The sequence below is a fragment of the Dromiciops gliroides genome, chromosome 6, assembly GCF_019393635.1.
Source record: "Dromiciops gliroides isolate mDroGli1 chromosome 6, mDroGli1.pri, whole genome shotgun sequence".
NCBI classification, from domain to species: domain Eukaryota; kingdom Metazoa; phylum Chordata; class Mammalia; order Microbiotheria; family Microbiotheriidae; genus Dromiciops; species Dromiciops gliroides.
Genome location: NC_057866.1, coordinates 10,761,920 through 10,779,165, shown reverse-complemented (window position 1 = coordinate 10,779,165; position 17,246 = coordinate 10,761,920). Strand labels below are relative to the sequence as shown.

The 17,246-nt window shown below is 46.6% G+C and overlaps 1 protein-coding gene across 1 annotated transcript in view; it reads left to right on the top strand.

Moving 5' to 3' along the window:
• CCDC88B (coiled-coil domain containing 88B) overlaps positions 1-14,258 on the top strand; it is a 31,334-nt gene extending 17,076 nt beyond the window's left edge. Inside the window, exons 19-27 of the mRNA XM_043969645.1 lie at positions 107-363; positions 2,345-2,488; positions 2,634-2,820; positions 2,915-3,060; positions 3,434-3,532; positions 3,726-3,892; positions 13,130-13,330; positions 13,527-13,583; positions 13,731-14,258. Coding sequence (XP_043825580.1) covers positions 107-363; positions 2,345-2,488; positions 2,634-2,820; positions 2,915-3,060; positions 3,434-3,532; positions 3,726-3,892; positions 13,130-13,330; positions 13,527-13,583; positions 13,731-13,786 — 1,314 coding nt within the window. The 3' untranslated portion in view covers positions 13,787-14,258. The remainder of the gene's footprint in view (positions 1-106; positions 364-2,344; positions 2,489-2,633; positions 2,821-2,914; positions 3,061-3,433; positions 3,533-3,725; positions 3,893-13,129; positions 13,331-13,526; positions 13,584-13,730) is intronic.
• Positions 14,259-17,246: the final 2,988 nt, after the last annotated feature.

The window sequence follows — 17,246 nt, the reverse complement described above, 5'->3', positions numbered from 1 at the left end:
TGCAGCCTCAGTTTCCCCATCTGTGGGCCTACTAGTCTCTCTCCCCATCCTTTTCTTCTTTTCTTCCTCCTCTTCCTCTTCCCATTCCTTCCTAACTCATCCTCAGGCAGAAAAAGCAGTGCTGGAGACACAGGGCCAAGAGCTGCGGGAGAGGCTGGGGGCTTTGGACAAGGAGGCACGAGGGGTGCGGCAGGAGCAGGAGGAGGCTCGGGTCCAGCACCAGGCGCTGCTGAGGGACCATGAGGCTTTGGGGCGCCTACAGCAGCGGCAGGAGGTGGAGCTGGAGGGGCTCCTGGGCCGGCATCGGGAGCTGAAGGCCACGCTGAGGGAGCTGGAGCTGGCCCACAAAGAACTGCAGGGCAGGTGAACCAAGCCCACGGGCCCCTTCCTGTCCCCCTGTCCCCCATCTGCCTCCTGCTCCCCAGGCTCCTTGTGGACCTCAGAGGCCACCGGGTGTCCCCCTGGGGGAAATAAAATAAGTCAGTCAATCAACAAACATTGATAAACTAAGAGGTAGGTTCTGGGGATTCGAGAAAAGGCCAAACCAGTCCCTGCCCTGTGGAGGCGACAACATATAGAGGAGTCAGCATACGTGTAAGGGAAGGTGGCTGCAGAGGGGAGGGCACTCGCAGCTGGCCGTGGGGGCATCAGGAAAGACCCTGCAGAAGGTGGCACTCGAACTAGCTGAGGGAAGCCAGGGGGCTTCTAAGAGTGCAGGCGAGGGGGGACAGCCCGTGCAGAGGTGTCACGAGTGAGAGGCGCTCTGGAGAATAATGCTTAAGAAGTCTGGAAAGACAGGAAGGGGCCAGGTGCAAAGAGCTCTCAGTAACAAAGAAGTTTGCGCTTGATCCCGGAGGTGGGATGCTGCCGCGGGAGTTTGCCAAGCCGGGGTGGAGGATGGGGGCGGATGGAGAGAGGCTTGAGACAGGGTGATCCGTTAGGAGGCCATTGTAGAAGTGCAGGCGGGAGGTGAGGAGGGGCTGAGGCTGGGCTGGGAGTGGGGAGGAGATGTGCGACTGTGATCGAGAGAATTTGGCCATGGATCGACTACATAGGGAAGCGAGATTGAAGAGGGGGGGAATGACTGCGAGGCAGTGTGACTGGGAGGATGATCATACCCTTGGCAGTCACGGGGAAATCAGGAGTGACAATGGGGGAGACAGTGAGTTAGGGTTTGGTTGTGTTGGGTTTGGGATGTCTATGAGACCCCTCCAGTTTAAAACGTCCACTCAGCACTTTGTGATGTGAGCATAATCAGGGCTCAGGAGAGAGGTGAGGGCTGGATGTGTGGATCCCGGGCCATCTGCATCCTCGAACCCAGGGGAGCTGATGAGGTCACTAGAGGGAGAAGAGAAGAGGGACCAGGAAAGAGTCTTGGGGGACACCTGTGATCAATGGGTGTGATCTGGATGAAGATCCAGGGGACGAGACTGAGGAGGAAGGGTCAGGCAGGTAGGAGGAGAACCCAGAGAGAGCAGCCTCCCAAAAACCTAGAGAGGAGAGAGGATCAAGGAGTAGGGACCAGTGGTGACGGCTGCAAAGAAGTTGGGAAGGGTGATCGGGTGACCGTTGGCAGCTTTGAGAAGCTGAGCAGGTGGTTTGCCAAGAAAGGAAGAGCTGGGGGCCAGAAGGAGAGCTGCACTTGGGGTCACAAAGGGATTTCGACTCTTGCTTCTAACAATTATGACTGTGTGGCCCTGGGTGAGTCATTTCCCCCCAGGCCTCAGTTTCCTCTTCTGTAGAAATAGGAGGTTGGAATAAATGGCTCTTCAGGCTCTTTCCAGCATTGAATCTCCATGATTTCAATGTACCAGCTGGTCCCGCCAGCATTTATTGTGAGCCTGCTATGTGCAAAGGGCTGTCTTAGGCACTAAGGATACATTGTTGCACAGCCATTTCAGTCGTGTCTGACTCTCCATGACGCCTTTGGGGTTTTCTTGGCAGAGACCCCAGAGTGGTTTGCCGTGTCCTTCTCCAGCTCATTTTACAGATGAGGAAATGGAGGCAGACAGGGTGAAGTGACTTGCCCAGGGTCACACAACTAGGAAGTGTCTGAGGCCAGATTTGAAGATGGCTCTGTGCACTGTGGTGCCCCCTAACTGTCCATTAAGGATATAGAGGAATGAGAATACACAGTCCCTCCCCTCAAGTAACTCACATGCTTTGGGAGATGTCAGTTATCATTGAGTCTACTTTCCTGAGACAGATGGAGAAACTGAGGCTTGGGGCTGGCTCTGGTCCTGCCCTCATGCCCCTTGACAGGACCCCACTCTGGCCCCCACCCCATCCGTGGGGGTGGGGGCTTCTTTCACACACCTGTTTCCACCCCCGTCCGCCTGCGCAGGCATGAGCAGCTGCAGGCCCAGAGGGCCCAGGTGGAGGCCCAGGAGGTGACTCTGCAGGCAGAGCGGGAGAGGCTGGCTCAGGACAGGCTGCATCAGAAGGGCCTGGAGGAGGAGCTGCGGCGGCTGCAGAGCGAGCATGAGAGGTGCTAGCCCGGGATGAGGACCCTGCCCCCTCCCTGGAGCCCTCCCCTCCCCTTGGGTCTGTCCGGTGGGAGGCTGGGCTGAGGGCTGCTGTGAGGGGAAGGGAGAGGGCCAGTGCTGCTCCCTGCCAATCCCTTATCCTCGCAGGGCCCAGGTGTCCTTGGCCGATTTTTCCCGGGAACGAGGGGAGCTCCAGGGTGAGCGTGGTGAATTGCGGGGCCGACTGGCACGGCTCGAGCTGGAGCGCGCACAGCTAGAGGCCCAGGCTCAGGGCCTCCGGGAGGCCAACCAGAGGCTGGACCTCAGTGTCTGCCGGCTGACCACGCAGTGCCAGGTGGGGCACAGGGCCTTGGGGGAGCCGGGCCTCGGGGTAGCCGGCCGTGGGGCCAAGACCTCACTCATCCCTTCTGGGCTGGGCTGGGGGGCAGCTGCTGACCGAGCTGCGGGCCGCGCAAGAGGAGGAGAATCGGCAGCTATTGGCTGAGGTGCAGGCGCTGAGCCGGGAGAACCGAGGTCTCATGGAGCGGAGCCTGGAGAGCCGAGACCACCTGCACAGAGAGCAACGGGAGTACCTGTGAGGGGCCCCCTGCCCCAGCCCTACCCTATCCTGCCCTGCTCTCCCCACCTCCTCCTTGGCCCTGCCCAGATCTCTAGACTTCCCCTCTCACCCTGCCTGGCTCCCACTCCCCGCTAGGAAGTTGGGGTATAGCGAAGAGAACACACGACCTGGAGTCAGAAAGACCTGGGTTCAAATCCCACCATGGATACTTGCTATCTCTGTTTGAGAGGGGTCTATCAGGTCGAACTTTTCTAAAATCCTTCTCCTTTCTGGGCCTCAGTTTCCTTACGTGTAAAAGGAGGATCTGGGTCCCTTCCAGCTCCAGGTCTGTGATCCTGGGACCTTTTCCTGCTCTCTGAGCCCCCCTAGGACTTCTCTGTTCTTGCAGGGACCAGCTCAATGCTTTGAGACGAGAGAAGCAGAAGTTGGTGGAAAAGATCATGGACCAATATAGAGTACTTGAGCCGGGACCCCTGCCCCGGACCAAGTGAGTGCTCCCCTCTGATCCTGACCTCACCCTTTGACCCTCTTCTTGATTCTCTCTGCATCCCACATGTCATTGGCCTGAGATGCCCACAACCTGGGGTCCTTTGCTCTACTTCATCTGCCCCTGGGCCCCTCGGGCCCTTGGCCACCCTATTCCCTGGACCCCATCTTTGTGCCTTCTTCCTCCCTCCAAGGAAGAGCAGTTGGCTGGCAGACAAAGTCAAAAAGCTGATGAGGCACAAGAGGGAAGGGGGTCTGCATGGAGGACCCCGACTTGGGGCTGAAGGAGCCGGCAGCACAGAGAGTTTGGGTGGTCCCCTGGACGTGGAGCTCCCCGAGGGCAGGGAAGCCAAAGAAACAGGTGTGTGTAGGTTTGAGTTGGGGCTGGGGGCAGGGGCTGATCTCACCATCTGTTCCCATTACCATCAATCAGTCTATCATGGCCTCCGATTTAGGTCTCCTTCACTCTAAACCCAGTATCTATGAGCAAGAATGCTCATGGAACTGGACCCTATGAGCTGTGACTCTTGCCACCAGTGTAGACTGTGGCTCATCTACAACTTAGAGACTTGCCCGAAGCAGACTCATCCAGGCATCAGAGGCAGGAGTGTCAACAATAATGATAATAACTTGCCATTTGGTGAATTACCAGTAATGTGCCATTATTACCAATAATAATGGTAATATTTTCTGGGATGGAGTCTGAGCAGTGGTGGGAGCAGGATGATGTTGGCCACTCACGGGCTGGCGGTGGCGCTGGCCCTGACTGTGCAGCGGGGCGGGAGCCGGCCCTGTGGCCGGGGACTGCAAAGTATGAATTTCTTTTTTGGGAAAATTTTACCAAGGCCTTAAAGACCAGGATGTCACATTTTCCCCAAGCAGCATTGAAAATGAACTTATGAGGGGCAGCTAGGTAAAAAATAGTGGATAAAGCACTGGCCCTGGATTCAGGAGGACCTGAGTTCAAATCCAGATTCAGACACTTGACACTTACTAGCTGTGTGACCCTGGGCAAGTCACTTAACCCAATTGCCTCACCAAAAAAAAAAAAAAGAAAGAAAGAAAAGAAAATGAACTTATGAAGTTTTGCAGTGATGCAAAAGGAAAAGAAAACCATTTGTGTTATTACATTGGAGCTACCAGTGATGCAGCCACCAAGATCATCAATGAAGTGTCCAAGCCTCTTAGCCACCACATTCCTGTTGAGAAGATCTGTGAGAAGCTAAAGAAGAAAGACAGTCAAGTCTGTGAGCTCAAATATGATAAACAGATTGACCTGAGCACAGTGGACCTGAAGAAGCTCGGAGTGAAGGAATTGAAGAAGATCCTGGATGACTGGGGTGAAATGTGTAAAGGCTGTGCCGAAAAAATCAGACTACATCCACAAAATTAATATTTTCTGGGATCTGATGCCATGGTTTCATTGGAGTTGCGGACAAAAAATTTCCTCTAGCAACGCAGGTCCATATTTTCTCTGCAGATTAGAGACTTAAGAGATCTCCCCAGGGCACTGAGAGTTTCAGGGACTTGCCCAAGGTAACACAATCACTGTGTGTCAGAGGAGGGATGTAAACCTAGATTTTCCTGATTCCAAGGCCAGCTGGCAATCTGTTAACAATAATGACATCAACACAATCCAGAGAAATACACAGGATAAAAAGAGGGTCAAGGGGGGGAGGGACAGCTAGGTGGCACAGTGGATAGAGCACCGGCCCTGGAGTCAGGAGGACCTGAGTTCAAATCCGGCCTCAGACACCTAACACTTACTAACTGTGTGACCCTGGGCAAGTCACTTAACCCCAATTGCCTCACCAAAAAAAAAAAAATTTAAAAAAGGGGGTCAGGGAACAAAGGAGCCAGTGTTGCTACTGTCTGGTAAAAGTTAATATGCACATTTAAAAATCTTCTTTTAATTATTATCGTTTGATTTTATGCCACTGTCATTTCCGAATACATCTCCCTCTCTCCTGTCCCTAGTGGGCCACCTCTTATAACAAGACTTTAAAAAAGAAGAGGAAAACATCAGTTAATCACAGGCAACCAACCAACCCACCTATTAACAGTGTTTGATAGTGTATGCAGTATTCCATGCCCCTAGTCCCACACTTCTGCAAAGATGCTTTTCTTCAGCTCTTCTCTGAGGCTAACTTTGTATAAGGGGAGTTCATGTCTTCATGTGGCAAATGAGGCTAGGGGAGTTGAACTTTGAGTCAAGACAAGCTGGGTTTGAATCCTATCTCTGATAGTGACTATCTGGGTGATTATGGCCCTTTGCCCATAAATGTAAAATATAGGACCTTCCTCAGAGATTTGCTTGGGGATAAAATGAGAGAATATCTGAAAAGTGCTTTGCAAACCTTAAGGTGCTATAGAGATGCTAGCTATTAATGAAATTATTGTGCCCAGGAGCACATGCACCTTTGCATTCTTCCAAATGCACCATTTTTTTAGCAGAGAAGGAAGGGTGGGTGTTCTGATCTCAGCTGTCTGGAACCAACCTTGGCCACTGCATTTAGTCAGAATCCTCTTGCCTTTCAGTGTTGTTTTCAGTTGTTATTGTAGTCATTAAGTATATTGCTCTTCTGGTCAACTCACTTCCCTCTTTTTTTTTTATTGATGTAAGTATTTAGAGAGAGAAATTTTCCCTTAAGTACTGCTTTGGCTCTATCCCACAAATTTTGATATGTTGTCTCATTGTTGTCATTATCTTTAATGAAATTATTGAATATTTCTTTGATTTGTTCTTTGACCCATCTATTCTTTAGGATTAAGTTATTTAGTTTCTGATTAATTTTTAATCTATGCTTCAAAGGTCCTTTATTGAATGTAATTTTATTGCATTATGGTCGGAAGAGATACATTTAATATTTCTGCTTTTGTGCATTTGTTTGTGAAGTTTTCATACCTTAATACATGACTAATTTTTGTGGAAGTGTAATGCATAGCTGAGAATAAGTATATTGATTTTTATTCCTATTTAGATGTCTAACTTTCCTAAAATTCTATTCATCGCCTTAGCTTCTTTCTTGTTTATTTTATGATTAGATTTATCTATGTTTGAGATGTATAAATTGAGGTCTCCCACTCTTACAGTTTTATTATCCATTTCCTCCTGTAATTAATTTAACTTTTCCTTTAAGAATTTAGCTGCTTTGCCATTTAATGCCTATGTGTTCAGTATTGGTATTAATTCACTGTCTATCTTACTTTTTAGCAAAACATAGTTTCCCTGTTTCTCTCTCTCTCTCTCTCTCTCTCTCTCTTGTGGGGCAATGAGGGTTAAGTGACTTGCCCAGGGTCACACAGCTAGTAAGTGCCAAGTGTCTGAGGCTGGATTTGAACTCAGGTCCTCTTGAATCCAGGGCTGGTGCTTTATCTACTGCGCCACCTAGCTGCTCCTGTCTCTTTTAATAAGATCTATTTTTGCTTTTCTAAGATTATGATGGCTACCCCTGTCTTTTTTATTTCAGACAGAGCACAAAAGATTCTGTCCCAACTCCTTGTTTTAACTCTATGTATATCTTTCTGTTTCAAGTGTGTTTCTTGTAAACAACATATTGTTGGATTCTAGTTTCTAATCCATTCTGCTATCCCCTTCCATTTTATGGGTGAGTTCATCCCATTCACATTCAGTTATGATTATTTATAATGTATCTCCCTTCATCCTATTCTCTTATACTTTTCCTTCTCCTCCCCAATTCATTCTTTAAGAGTCTGTTTTGCTTCTAATTACTGCTTCCCTTAATCTATCTTCCCTTTTATTTGAACCACCCCTGCTCCCCTTCCCTTAACTCTTTTTCCTTCCACTTTCCTGTTGGGTAAGATGAATTTCTGTACCAAATTGTGTGTATGTGTATTCTTCCCTCCTTGAACCAGTTCAAATAAGAGTAAGGTTCAGGTGTTGACTGTTTCCCCCCACTGGAAATGGGGAAAGAAAAGGGGAAGGGCATAAGCACTTATATAATGCCTACCATGTATCAAGTACTGTGCTAAACACTTTAAAATATTATTTCACACGGCAGCCAGGTGGTGCAGTAGATAAAGCACCAGCCCTGGATTCAGGAAGACCTGAGTTCAAATCTGGCCATAGACACTTGACACTTACTAGCTGTGTGACCTTGGGCAAATCACTTAACTTTGCCCAACCCCCCAAATATATATTATTTCACTTAATCCTCACAACAACCCTATGAGGTTGTTGTCATTTAGTCGTTTGTCATGTCTGATTCTTTGTGACCCCATTTGGGATTTTCTTGACAATCTACTGGAGTGATTTGCCATTGCCTTCTCCATTTCATTTTATGGATGAGGAAACTAAGGCAAACAGGGTTAAGCAACTTGCCAAGGGTCATATAGCTAGTAAGTGTCTGAAGCCAGATTTGAACTTGGGTCTTCCTGACTGCAGAGCCAGTGCTCTATCTACTGTGCCATCTAACTGCCCAACCCTATGAGATAGATGCTGTTATCATCCCTTTGTACAGTTGAGGAAACTGAGGCAAACAGATTTTTTTCAGTGGCTTTCCTAGGCTAGTTTTGAACTCAGGTCTTGCTAACAATTCCAGGCCAATGCTCTATGTGTCTTCTTTGCTGCCTACATTATACTGTATAACCTATTCATGTGAGATAATTTTCTTCATTCTTCCTCTCCCTTTCTCCCTCTCCCAGTGCATTCTTCTTCCCCACTCTTCCATTCTTCTTTATAGATCATCTAAACATAATAGAATCATACAAAGGCCCTCTGTTTAATTATAACTCCCTCTAAGACCCTTGGTAATGATAAAGTTCTGAGGAGTTACAAATAGCATCTCCCCATATAACAATGAAAACAGTTTGATATCATTTAGTCCCTTATGATTTCTCACTCATGTTTACCTTTTTATCTTGTCTTGAGTCTTGTGTTTTTATGTCAGATTTTCTATTTGGCTCTGGTCTTTTTTTTGGGAATACTCAAAAGCCCTTCATTTCATTAAAGATGAATTTTCCCCCTCTTTAGGATTACACTTGGTTTTATTGGGTAGGTTTTTCTCAGGTGAAACCTAGATCTTTTGCCTTCTGGAATATCATATTCCAAGCCCTCTGTATCTTTATAGTGGTGGCTGTTAAATCTTGTGTGATCCTGACTGTGTTTCTATGGTATTTGAATTCTTTCTTTCTGGCTTCTTGCAGTAGTTTTCCTTTCACTTGGGAGTTCTGGATTTTGGCTATAGTATTCCAGGGAGTTTTTATTTTGGGGCTTCTTTAATGAGGTGATCAGTGGATTCTTTTAGTTTCTACTTTGCCCTCAATTTCTAAGATATCTGGGCAGTTTTCTTTTATGACTTTTTGAAATATGATATCTATGTTCTTTTTGTTGTTGTTCATAGCTTTCAGTTTTAAATTATCGCTCCTTAATCTATTTTTCAGATCATTTTTTTCCTATGAGATATTTCACATTTTCTTCTATCCCTGCCCTGTCCCACCATGTATTAACCTTATTTTATTATTTCTTGACATCTCATGAAATCATTAGCTTCTGTTTGACAATCTAATTTTTTAAAATCATAAAAATATTTTATTGTTTTCCAGTTACATGTAAAGATAGTTTTCAACATTTGTTTTTATGATTTCAAGTTCTAAATTTTTTTCCCTCTCTCCCTTCCCTCCCCGCTCCCCAAGACAGAAAGCAATCTAATATAGGTTATATATGTACAATCACATTAAACATATTTCTACATTAGTCATGTTGTGAAAGAAGAATCAGAACAAAAGGGAAAAACATCAAAAAAGAAAAAAAACCCCAAAGGTAGAAACAGTTTGGTTCCATCTGCATCCAGATTCCATAGTTCTTTTTTTTCTGGCTGTGGAGAGCATTTTCTATCATGAGTCCTTTGGAATTGTCTTGGATTATTGTATTGCTGAGAAGAGTTAAGTCTATCACAGTTGACCATCGAACAATGTTGCTGTTACTGGGTACAATGTTTTTCTGGTTCTGCTCACTTCACTCAGCATCAGTCCACTTAAGTCTTTCCAGGTTTTTCTGAAATCAGCCTGCTGATCATTTCTTACAGCATAATAGTATTCCATTAAATTAATATACCACAACTTGTTCAGTCATTCTCCAATTGATGGCCATTCCCTCAGACAATCCTAAATTTTTATGGAGTTATTTTCTTTGGTAAGGTTTTAAAATCTCCTTTCCTAAACTGTTAATGATCTTTTCCTTTCTTCTTTTCCTTTCTTTCTTCTCATTTTTTTTTAATTAAATTTTTTTTTTTTTTGCGGGGCAATGGGGGTTGTGACTTGCCCAGGGTCACACAGCTAGTAAGTGTCAAGTGTCTGAGGCTGGATTTGAACTCAGGAACTCCTGAATCCAGGGCTGGTGCTTTATCCACTGTGCCACCTAGCTGCCCCTCATTTGGTTTTAAAGTTTTTTTTTTTCAGTGAGGCAATTGGGGTTAAGTGACTTGCCCAGGGTCACACAGCTAGTAAGTATCAAGTGTCTGAGGCCGGATTTGAACTCAGGTACTCCTGACTCCAGAGCCGGTGCTCTATTCACTGCGCCACCTAGCTGCCCCCCCCCATTTGGTTTTAAAAACCATTTTTAGGTTTAAAAACAAGAACTTCTTGCTTTAACTATTCTAGGGATTCTTGTTGGACTTTTGTCCAGGATTCATTTTTCTTTGGAGCTTTGCTTGTAGATGTTTTCAAGTAATTTTCTTCTTTTGGCTTGGTATCTTGAGTTTCCTTGTCACCAAAATAATTCTTTTTTCTTTGCTCATCCTTCCAGTCTATGTCTTGATTTTGGACTCAGTGTCAGTGCTGAGCTTTGCACACTTCTGGCTGGGGGGAGGGGAGGGAGTTGACCTGAATTTCTGTCCTTTTCTGTCCTTCTGCTGCTTTCACAGCAAGGCCTGGGGGCCTACAAGCTTTCAGAGTGGTGTGATCGGGGGCAGCTAGGTGGCGCAGTGGATAAGCACCGACCCTGGAGTCAGGAGTACCTGAGTTCAAATCCGGCCTCAGACACTTAACACTTACTAGCTGTGTGACCCTGGGCAAGTCACTTAACCCCAATTGCCTCACCAAAAAACAAAAACAAAAACAAAAAACAGAGTGGTGTGATCCAGGGAGAGATCTGTTCACTGTCCTCCTGGTCTGAACTCTGCAAGTTTCTGACCCGAGTTTGGGCTTGTGTGTGGTTGAGTTTCTGTAGACAGCTGCTGGACTTAGTCACTGTTCTGCAGGTTCAGAGTGACTGAAGTGCTGGCTTTCCTTTGCGCTTGGTTTCCTGCCTTGGTTTATTCCATTGCAGGCTTTTGTGCTGGGCTAAAGCTTAGAACTGTCCTTCCTCTGTGGTTCTGTAATTTATTCTTTGCTTAGTACATGGAGAGGGCTCCTGCTCCCTTGCAACTGGGACCACTACTTTCCACCCTGGACCTATGGTCCAGAATTGGGTGATGTGTGACAGAGCTTCCAGATGATACCTGTTTTTTCACCTAAAGCTAGTTCAGTGATCCCCTAAAGCTCTTTTGTTTTCTTTTGCTTTTGTTTTTGCAGGCAATGAGGGCCAAGTGACTTGCCCAGGGTTACACAGCTAGTTAGTGTCAAGTGACTGAGGCTGGATTTGAACTCAGGTCCTCCTGAATCCAGAGCTGGTGCTTTATCCACTGTGCCACCTAGCTGCCCCCCAAAGCTCTTAATTTTTTTATTTATTTCACTAAATATTTCTCAATTACCTGTAAAAAATTAATAATCATTTAAAAAATTTGGGGGTTGAAATCTGTTTCTGCATTGGTGTGCTGCCCTCATGCTCTGCTTGGCCCTCTTTCTATCTCTGTGCAGGGGAATAACCCCTACTGCTGTTGCACTCTTGGCTAGACCCCCTCCCCAGTGTCTGCAGATTTCTCAGTCTCCTTAAGTCCCCTTGAGCTGGGAAAATGACTCATTGTGACTTCTTGGTTTTCCTGATCACAATTTGGTCCAGTGCATTTTCTTTTTTTTCCTTTTTTTGGTTTTGGTGGAGCAATGACGGTTAAGTGACTTGCCCAGGGTCACACAGCTAGTAAGTGTCAAGTGTCTGAGGTCGGATTTGAACTCAGGTCCTCCTGAATCCAGGGTCGGTGTTTTATCAACTGCGCCACCTAGCTGCCCCTGGTGTATTTTCTAGGTCAGTGTGGAGGAAGAGAGCTGGGTGAGCGAGACAAAAAGGCTTCCTCTTACTCCACCATCTTGATTCTGCCCTCCATGAGTTCATATCAGTCTTCCTATGCTTCTATGAATCCTTCCTATTCCTTTACATGCCCTTATAGGGCAATGCAACTTTATGATACCTACATAACTGATATTTTCTTTAGCCATTCATTGCATTTACAATGGACACCCACTTGTTTCTCATTTTTTGTTTGTTTGGGGGTTTTTTGGTTACCATCCCCTCCCCAAAGTAGCTGTGGTTAAATTTTTGTTTACTTAAAAAAATCTTACTTTCTATTTTCAACTGAGCTGGGGTAAATGTCCAGTTGTAGGATCACTGGATTATGTCAATCCAATTCCATCCAGTAAGCATTAAGTGCCAATTCCACACTAGGCACTATAGTTATTCAACGAACATTTATTAGGCACCTACTTAGGCACTATGCTAAGCAGTAAGGACACAAAGAAAGACAAAAGGCAATAGCTGCCCTCCAGCTCACAGTCTAACCCTAGAAGGTGCTGGGCATCCAAAGACAAAAAATTAAATAGTCCATGCTTTCAAGGCCCTTATGGTGCTGTGGGGTCAAAGGGCATGAGTTGCTCAGTCACTTTTTTAGTACATTTTCAATTTTCCCCCCAGAATGGTGGGACCAATTCACAGCTCTATCAACTCCATATTAGGGTGTGCCTGTCTTTCTCCTGCCTCTCCAACATGGACTGTTTCTATATTTTATCATCTTTGCCAACTTGAGGGGTGTGAGGAAAAATCACAGAGATGATTTAATGTGTTCTTTTATTATTCATTCTTTGAAGCAGTCTTCTCCATGGTTTTTGTTGTTGTTGTTGTTTTTTTAGTGAGGCAATTGGGGTTAAGTGACTCGCCCAGGGTCACACAGCTAGTAAGTGTTAAGTGTCTGAGGCCGGATTTGAACTCAGGTACTGCTGACTCCAGGGCCGGTGCTCTATCCACTGCGCCACCTAGCGGCCCCTTCTCTATGGTTTTTGATGGATTGCATCTCTTCTTTTAAAAACCATTCATCTCCTTTGCTAGTAGATTGAATTCAATGCCATAAACCTTTATTAGATAACTACCATGTGCAAGGCACCCTCCTAGGGGACGAAATTGTCCTTGCCCTCAAAGAGCTTACACTCTGCGAGAGATTTGTCAATTCCCAATAATTTAGAAGTTGTCGTCATTCTACCCTTATCCCCATCATCCTCATCTTCATCATCCCACGTGGGAAAGGCCTGGACACCCTGCAGGTTCTCAGTGGGATTGAATGGCTCGGGGAAGGATTCACCTTGGGTGCAGGTACTGGGTCTGTAGAGCCTGCCCGGCTCCCTGTCCCCGTCTCGCCCTCTCTCTTTTTGCCCCGCCCTTGCCCTGTGGTCCGGTCCGGCTCCTTACAGCTCTGCCTTTCTCCTGGTCTAGCTTCCCCCGGGCCTATGCGCAGGGCCCAGAGCTCTCTCTGCCTTCAGGATGAGACCTCGTCGGGTGGGCAGCGGCGGAGGCTCAGCTCCCGGCTCCCTGTGGTTCGGGGCTCTGAATCCTTCAGCCCCGGGGATTCGCCGCGCCAGCGTTTCCGTCAGCGTCGCCCTGGACCTTTAGGGGCACCTAGCTCTGGAAGCAGAGGTGAGATGGCCACGGTCCTTCACTGCAGACGCTGCAGGGAAGCCGGCCCCAGCGGGGCCTCTCTCCTGAGCCCTGGCAAATGGACAGAGCTCCCATTCCCTGTTCTGGCCTCTTCTTCCCTCTTCCGTTCTTTCTCCTCCATCACTCCTTCCTTTGGCCTCTCCTGCTCCCAACCCAACTTCCCTGTCCCCTTCAGGATGGGAAGGCTCAGGTGACGTCTCGGAGGGGCCGGAAGCTGCTGCTGCCCGAGAGGGTGAGGCGGGAATGGGGGAGAGGCAGGGAGGGGAAGGGAGGCTGGCTTGGGAGAGTATGGATGGCGAGGGGCAGCTGCAATAATGTGGGCGGCTCAAAGCCTGCCCCCGTAGGGCCCCTCCCAGCACGAAGTCCTCTCCCTCTGTAGGTCCTTTGGAACGTGAGCCCAAGAAGGCTCCTCTCACGTCATCCCTCAGCCAGTGACCCCACGAGCCGCTCAGGAGCCCGTTGGACCGGGAGGCAGCACAGAGCAGCACCCCAGAGGGCCCATGGCCACGGGGCTTACGGCCCGGAGGGGAAGGGTCTCTCTCTGTGGCTGGCTCGTCCTGGGGCCTGGGGCTTGGGGGGAGGCTGCTGGGCCCTCCTGCTTGCGTGAGTGTGTCGGGAGGGCAGCCCCAGGCCACAGGCTTCTGTGGGGGGGGTGTCCCTGGATCCTGGGAAGGGTGGGAGGAGGCGCTGGCGTCCCTGGCATGAGGAACAACAGCCACATGGGCAGAAGAGGCGCCTTTGAGGAGAGGGGCTTGAGAAGAAGCTCGCCTGGCTTCCACGCACCTACCCTGCCCAAGGCCCCACTTCTGTTATTTAAACCTTTGCTTTGTCTTTGGCAAGATAAGAATAAAGCCTGTGATTGAACGAGGCTCTGCTGCTGGCCTCTCCCCAGACAGTGCGACAGGACACGATGGGCCTCTGGCCCCAGGAAAATGTTTGTTTTGTCTGTTTGGGGATGATTTTAAGTTAAGGGGGGGGGTGTAGGAGCCAGGAGGAGCTTAGAACCCGGTGCCTGGCTGTGTGTGTGTGTGTGTGTGTGTGTGTGTGTGTGTGTATGTGTGGTATGTATGGAGAATGAGGCTCCTTCTAGGGTGGGAGATAGGTATGGGCAGGGGTTTGGCATGAATGTTCAGGGCTCTCTTCCTTGGAGATGGGCTAGGAGGGGAGACCATTGCCCAAGCATGGGGACAAGTCTGACCTGGCAGCCCTTGGCCACACAGCTGTCTCTGGCCCAGGTTCTGAATAGTCGAGGAGTCCTCCAGCGTCTCAGCATGGCCCAGGGGTGATCCTGGCTTCTCTGAGGCTCTGCCAGATGGCTGCAAGCTTGGCGGGGCTCTGGCTTAGTGGGAAAAGCTCAAGTGGAGTTCCAGAAACCAGTGAGGACCAGGCCATGATGACTGGAAGAAGAAGGAAAAACACATATGACCCTCTGTCCTGTCTGCCCTTCTGCAGTGATCATGGGGGGGGGGGGCAAAAAATCATTTTCTGTAATCTGAGTGGATGTTAAGTCAGCCACTGGCACACTAAATGGAAGCTTTGTCCAGTGGTCTGGACAGAGGGTGGACGCGAGGATCAGAGCATTCCCAGTGTCATAAGCTTAGAGCTAGAAAGAGGACATGTAACTCTACAAAATATATCTATATCTATATCTATATTTTTTTAAGGTAGTCTGATCAGTATGGCACTGAAAGGTAAATTAATTTAGGTAGAATTGTCATTTTTATTATATTAGCTCTGCCTATCCATGAGCAATTGATATTTTTCCAATTACATAGATCTGATTTTATTTGTCTGAAAAGGGTTTTGTAATTGTGTTCATAGAGTTCCTGGGTTTGTCTTGGCAGGTAGACTCCCAAGTATTTTATATTGTCTACTGTTACTTCAAATGAAATTTCTCTTTCTATCTCTTGCTGCTGAGCTTTGTTGGTCATTTATAGAAATGCTGATGATTTATGTGGGTTTATTTTATATCCTCCAACTTTGCTTAAGTTGTTAATTGTTTCAAGCAGTTTTTTAGTTGATTCTTTAGGATTCTCTAAGTATACCATCATATCATCTGCAAAGAATGAAAGTTTTGTTTCCTCCTTGCCTATTCTAATTCTTTTAATTCCTTTTTCTTCTCTTATTGCTATAGATAACATTTCTAGCACAATATTAAATAACAGAGATGATAATGGACATCCCTGTTTCACCCTGATCTTATCAGGAATGTCTCTAACTTATCCCCGTTACATATAATGTTTTTGCTGATGGTTTTAGGTAGATTCTGTTTATTATTTTAAGGAAAGCTCCACCTATTCCTATGCTCTCTAGTGTTTTGTTTTGTTTTGGTGAGGCAGTTGGGGTTAAGTGACTTGCCCAGGGGCCAGTGCTCTATCCACTGCGCCACCTAGCAGCCCCTGACAAACATTTCCTTTTTTTTTTCTTTTGGTGATGCAATTGGGGTTAAGTGACTTGCCCAGGGTCACACAGCTAGTAAGTGTTAAGTGTCTGAGGCTGGATTTGAACTCAAGTCCTCCTGACTCCAAGGCCGGTGCTCTATCCACTGTGCCACCTAGCTGCCCCCCCCTAGCGTTTTTAATAGGAATGAGTGTTGTATTTTGTCAAATGCTTTCTCTGCATCTATTGAGATAATTGATTTTGGTTAGTTTTGTTATGTATGTGGTTAATTATATTAATAGTTTTTCTAATGTTGAACCAGCCTTGCATTCCTGGTATAAATCCCACCTGGTCATGGCGTATTATCCTGGTGATCACTTGCTGTAATCTCCTTGGTAATATTTTATTTAAGATTTTTGCATCGATATTCATTAGGGAAATTGGTCTGTAATTTTCTTTCTCTGTTTTGGCTCTGCCTGGTTTAGGTATCAACACCATATTTGCATCATAAAAGGAATTTGTTAGAACTTCTTCTTCACCTATTTTTCCAAATAGTTTGTATAGTATTGGAATTAATTGTTCTTTAAATGTTTGGTAGAATTCACTTGTAAACCCATATGGCCCTGGAGTTTTTTTCTTAGGGAGTTCATGTAAGCATTTAGAGATATAAAATTTCCCCTAAGCACTGCTTTGGCTGCATCCCATAGGTTTTGGTATGTTGTCTCATTATTGTCATTCTCTTGGATGAAGTTATTGATTGTTTCTATGATTTGTTGTTTGACCCACTCATTCATTAGGATGAGATTGCTTAGTTTCCAATGTAATTTTCAGTCTACCTTTCCATGGCTCTTTATTACATGTAATTTTTATTGCATCATGATCTGAGAGGGATGCATTTACTATTTCCGCCTTAGAAAGAGGACATTTAGTCCAACCCTCTTGTTCTTCATATGGTGAAAATGAGGTGTCACAGAGAGGCTAAGTAACCTGCCCAAGGACACACAGGTACTACTGGAGAAGGTGAATTGATTTGGACATTCTCCCTATAAATGAAGCCAGAAGAAAGAAGGAGACTGGAGCTCAGTGAAAGGTTGGCTCCTAGGCTCTCTCGACAGAGGCCATGGATGGAGTAGGTGGAGTTGCTTCAATGCTGCATCCAAAGGCAATGGGACATTTGACCATCTCATAAGGAAGAGTTCAAGATAAATATTTGTGAGTATTTAAATCAGCAAGAAAAGAATTGCAGAGAAGGAGGAAGTGGAGAAATTCTTTGAAGAATCCACTATGGCCCTCCAAATTCAGTCAATATCTAGTCTGATATCGCTGACTTTGGTATGAAGGTAGGGATAGGGAAGGATGGTGAGAAATATATTAGAAGGAGAAGGAATGAGATGGGCCAAAGAGGGGCAGACCACATAGGAAGAAACCTCACCTCTATAGATTGTGAGTGTTTGTTTCCAAGAAAAGCTTTGGTGGGGTCGCCATGAGGTATGAACTGAGTAACGTTGCAAACATT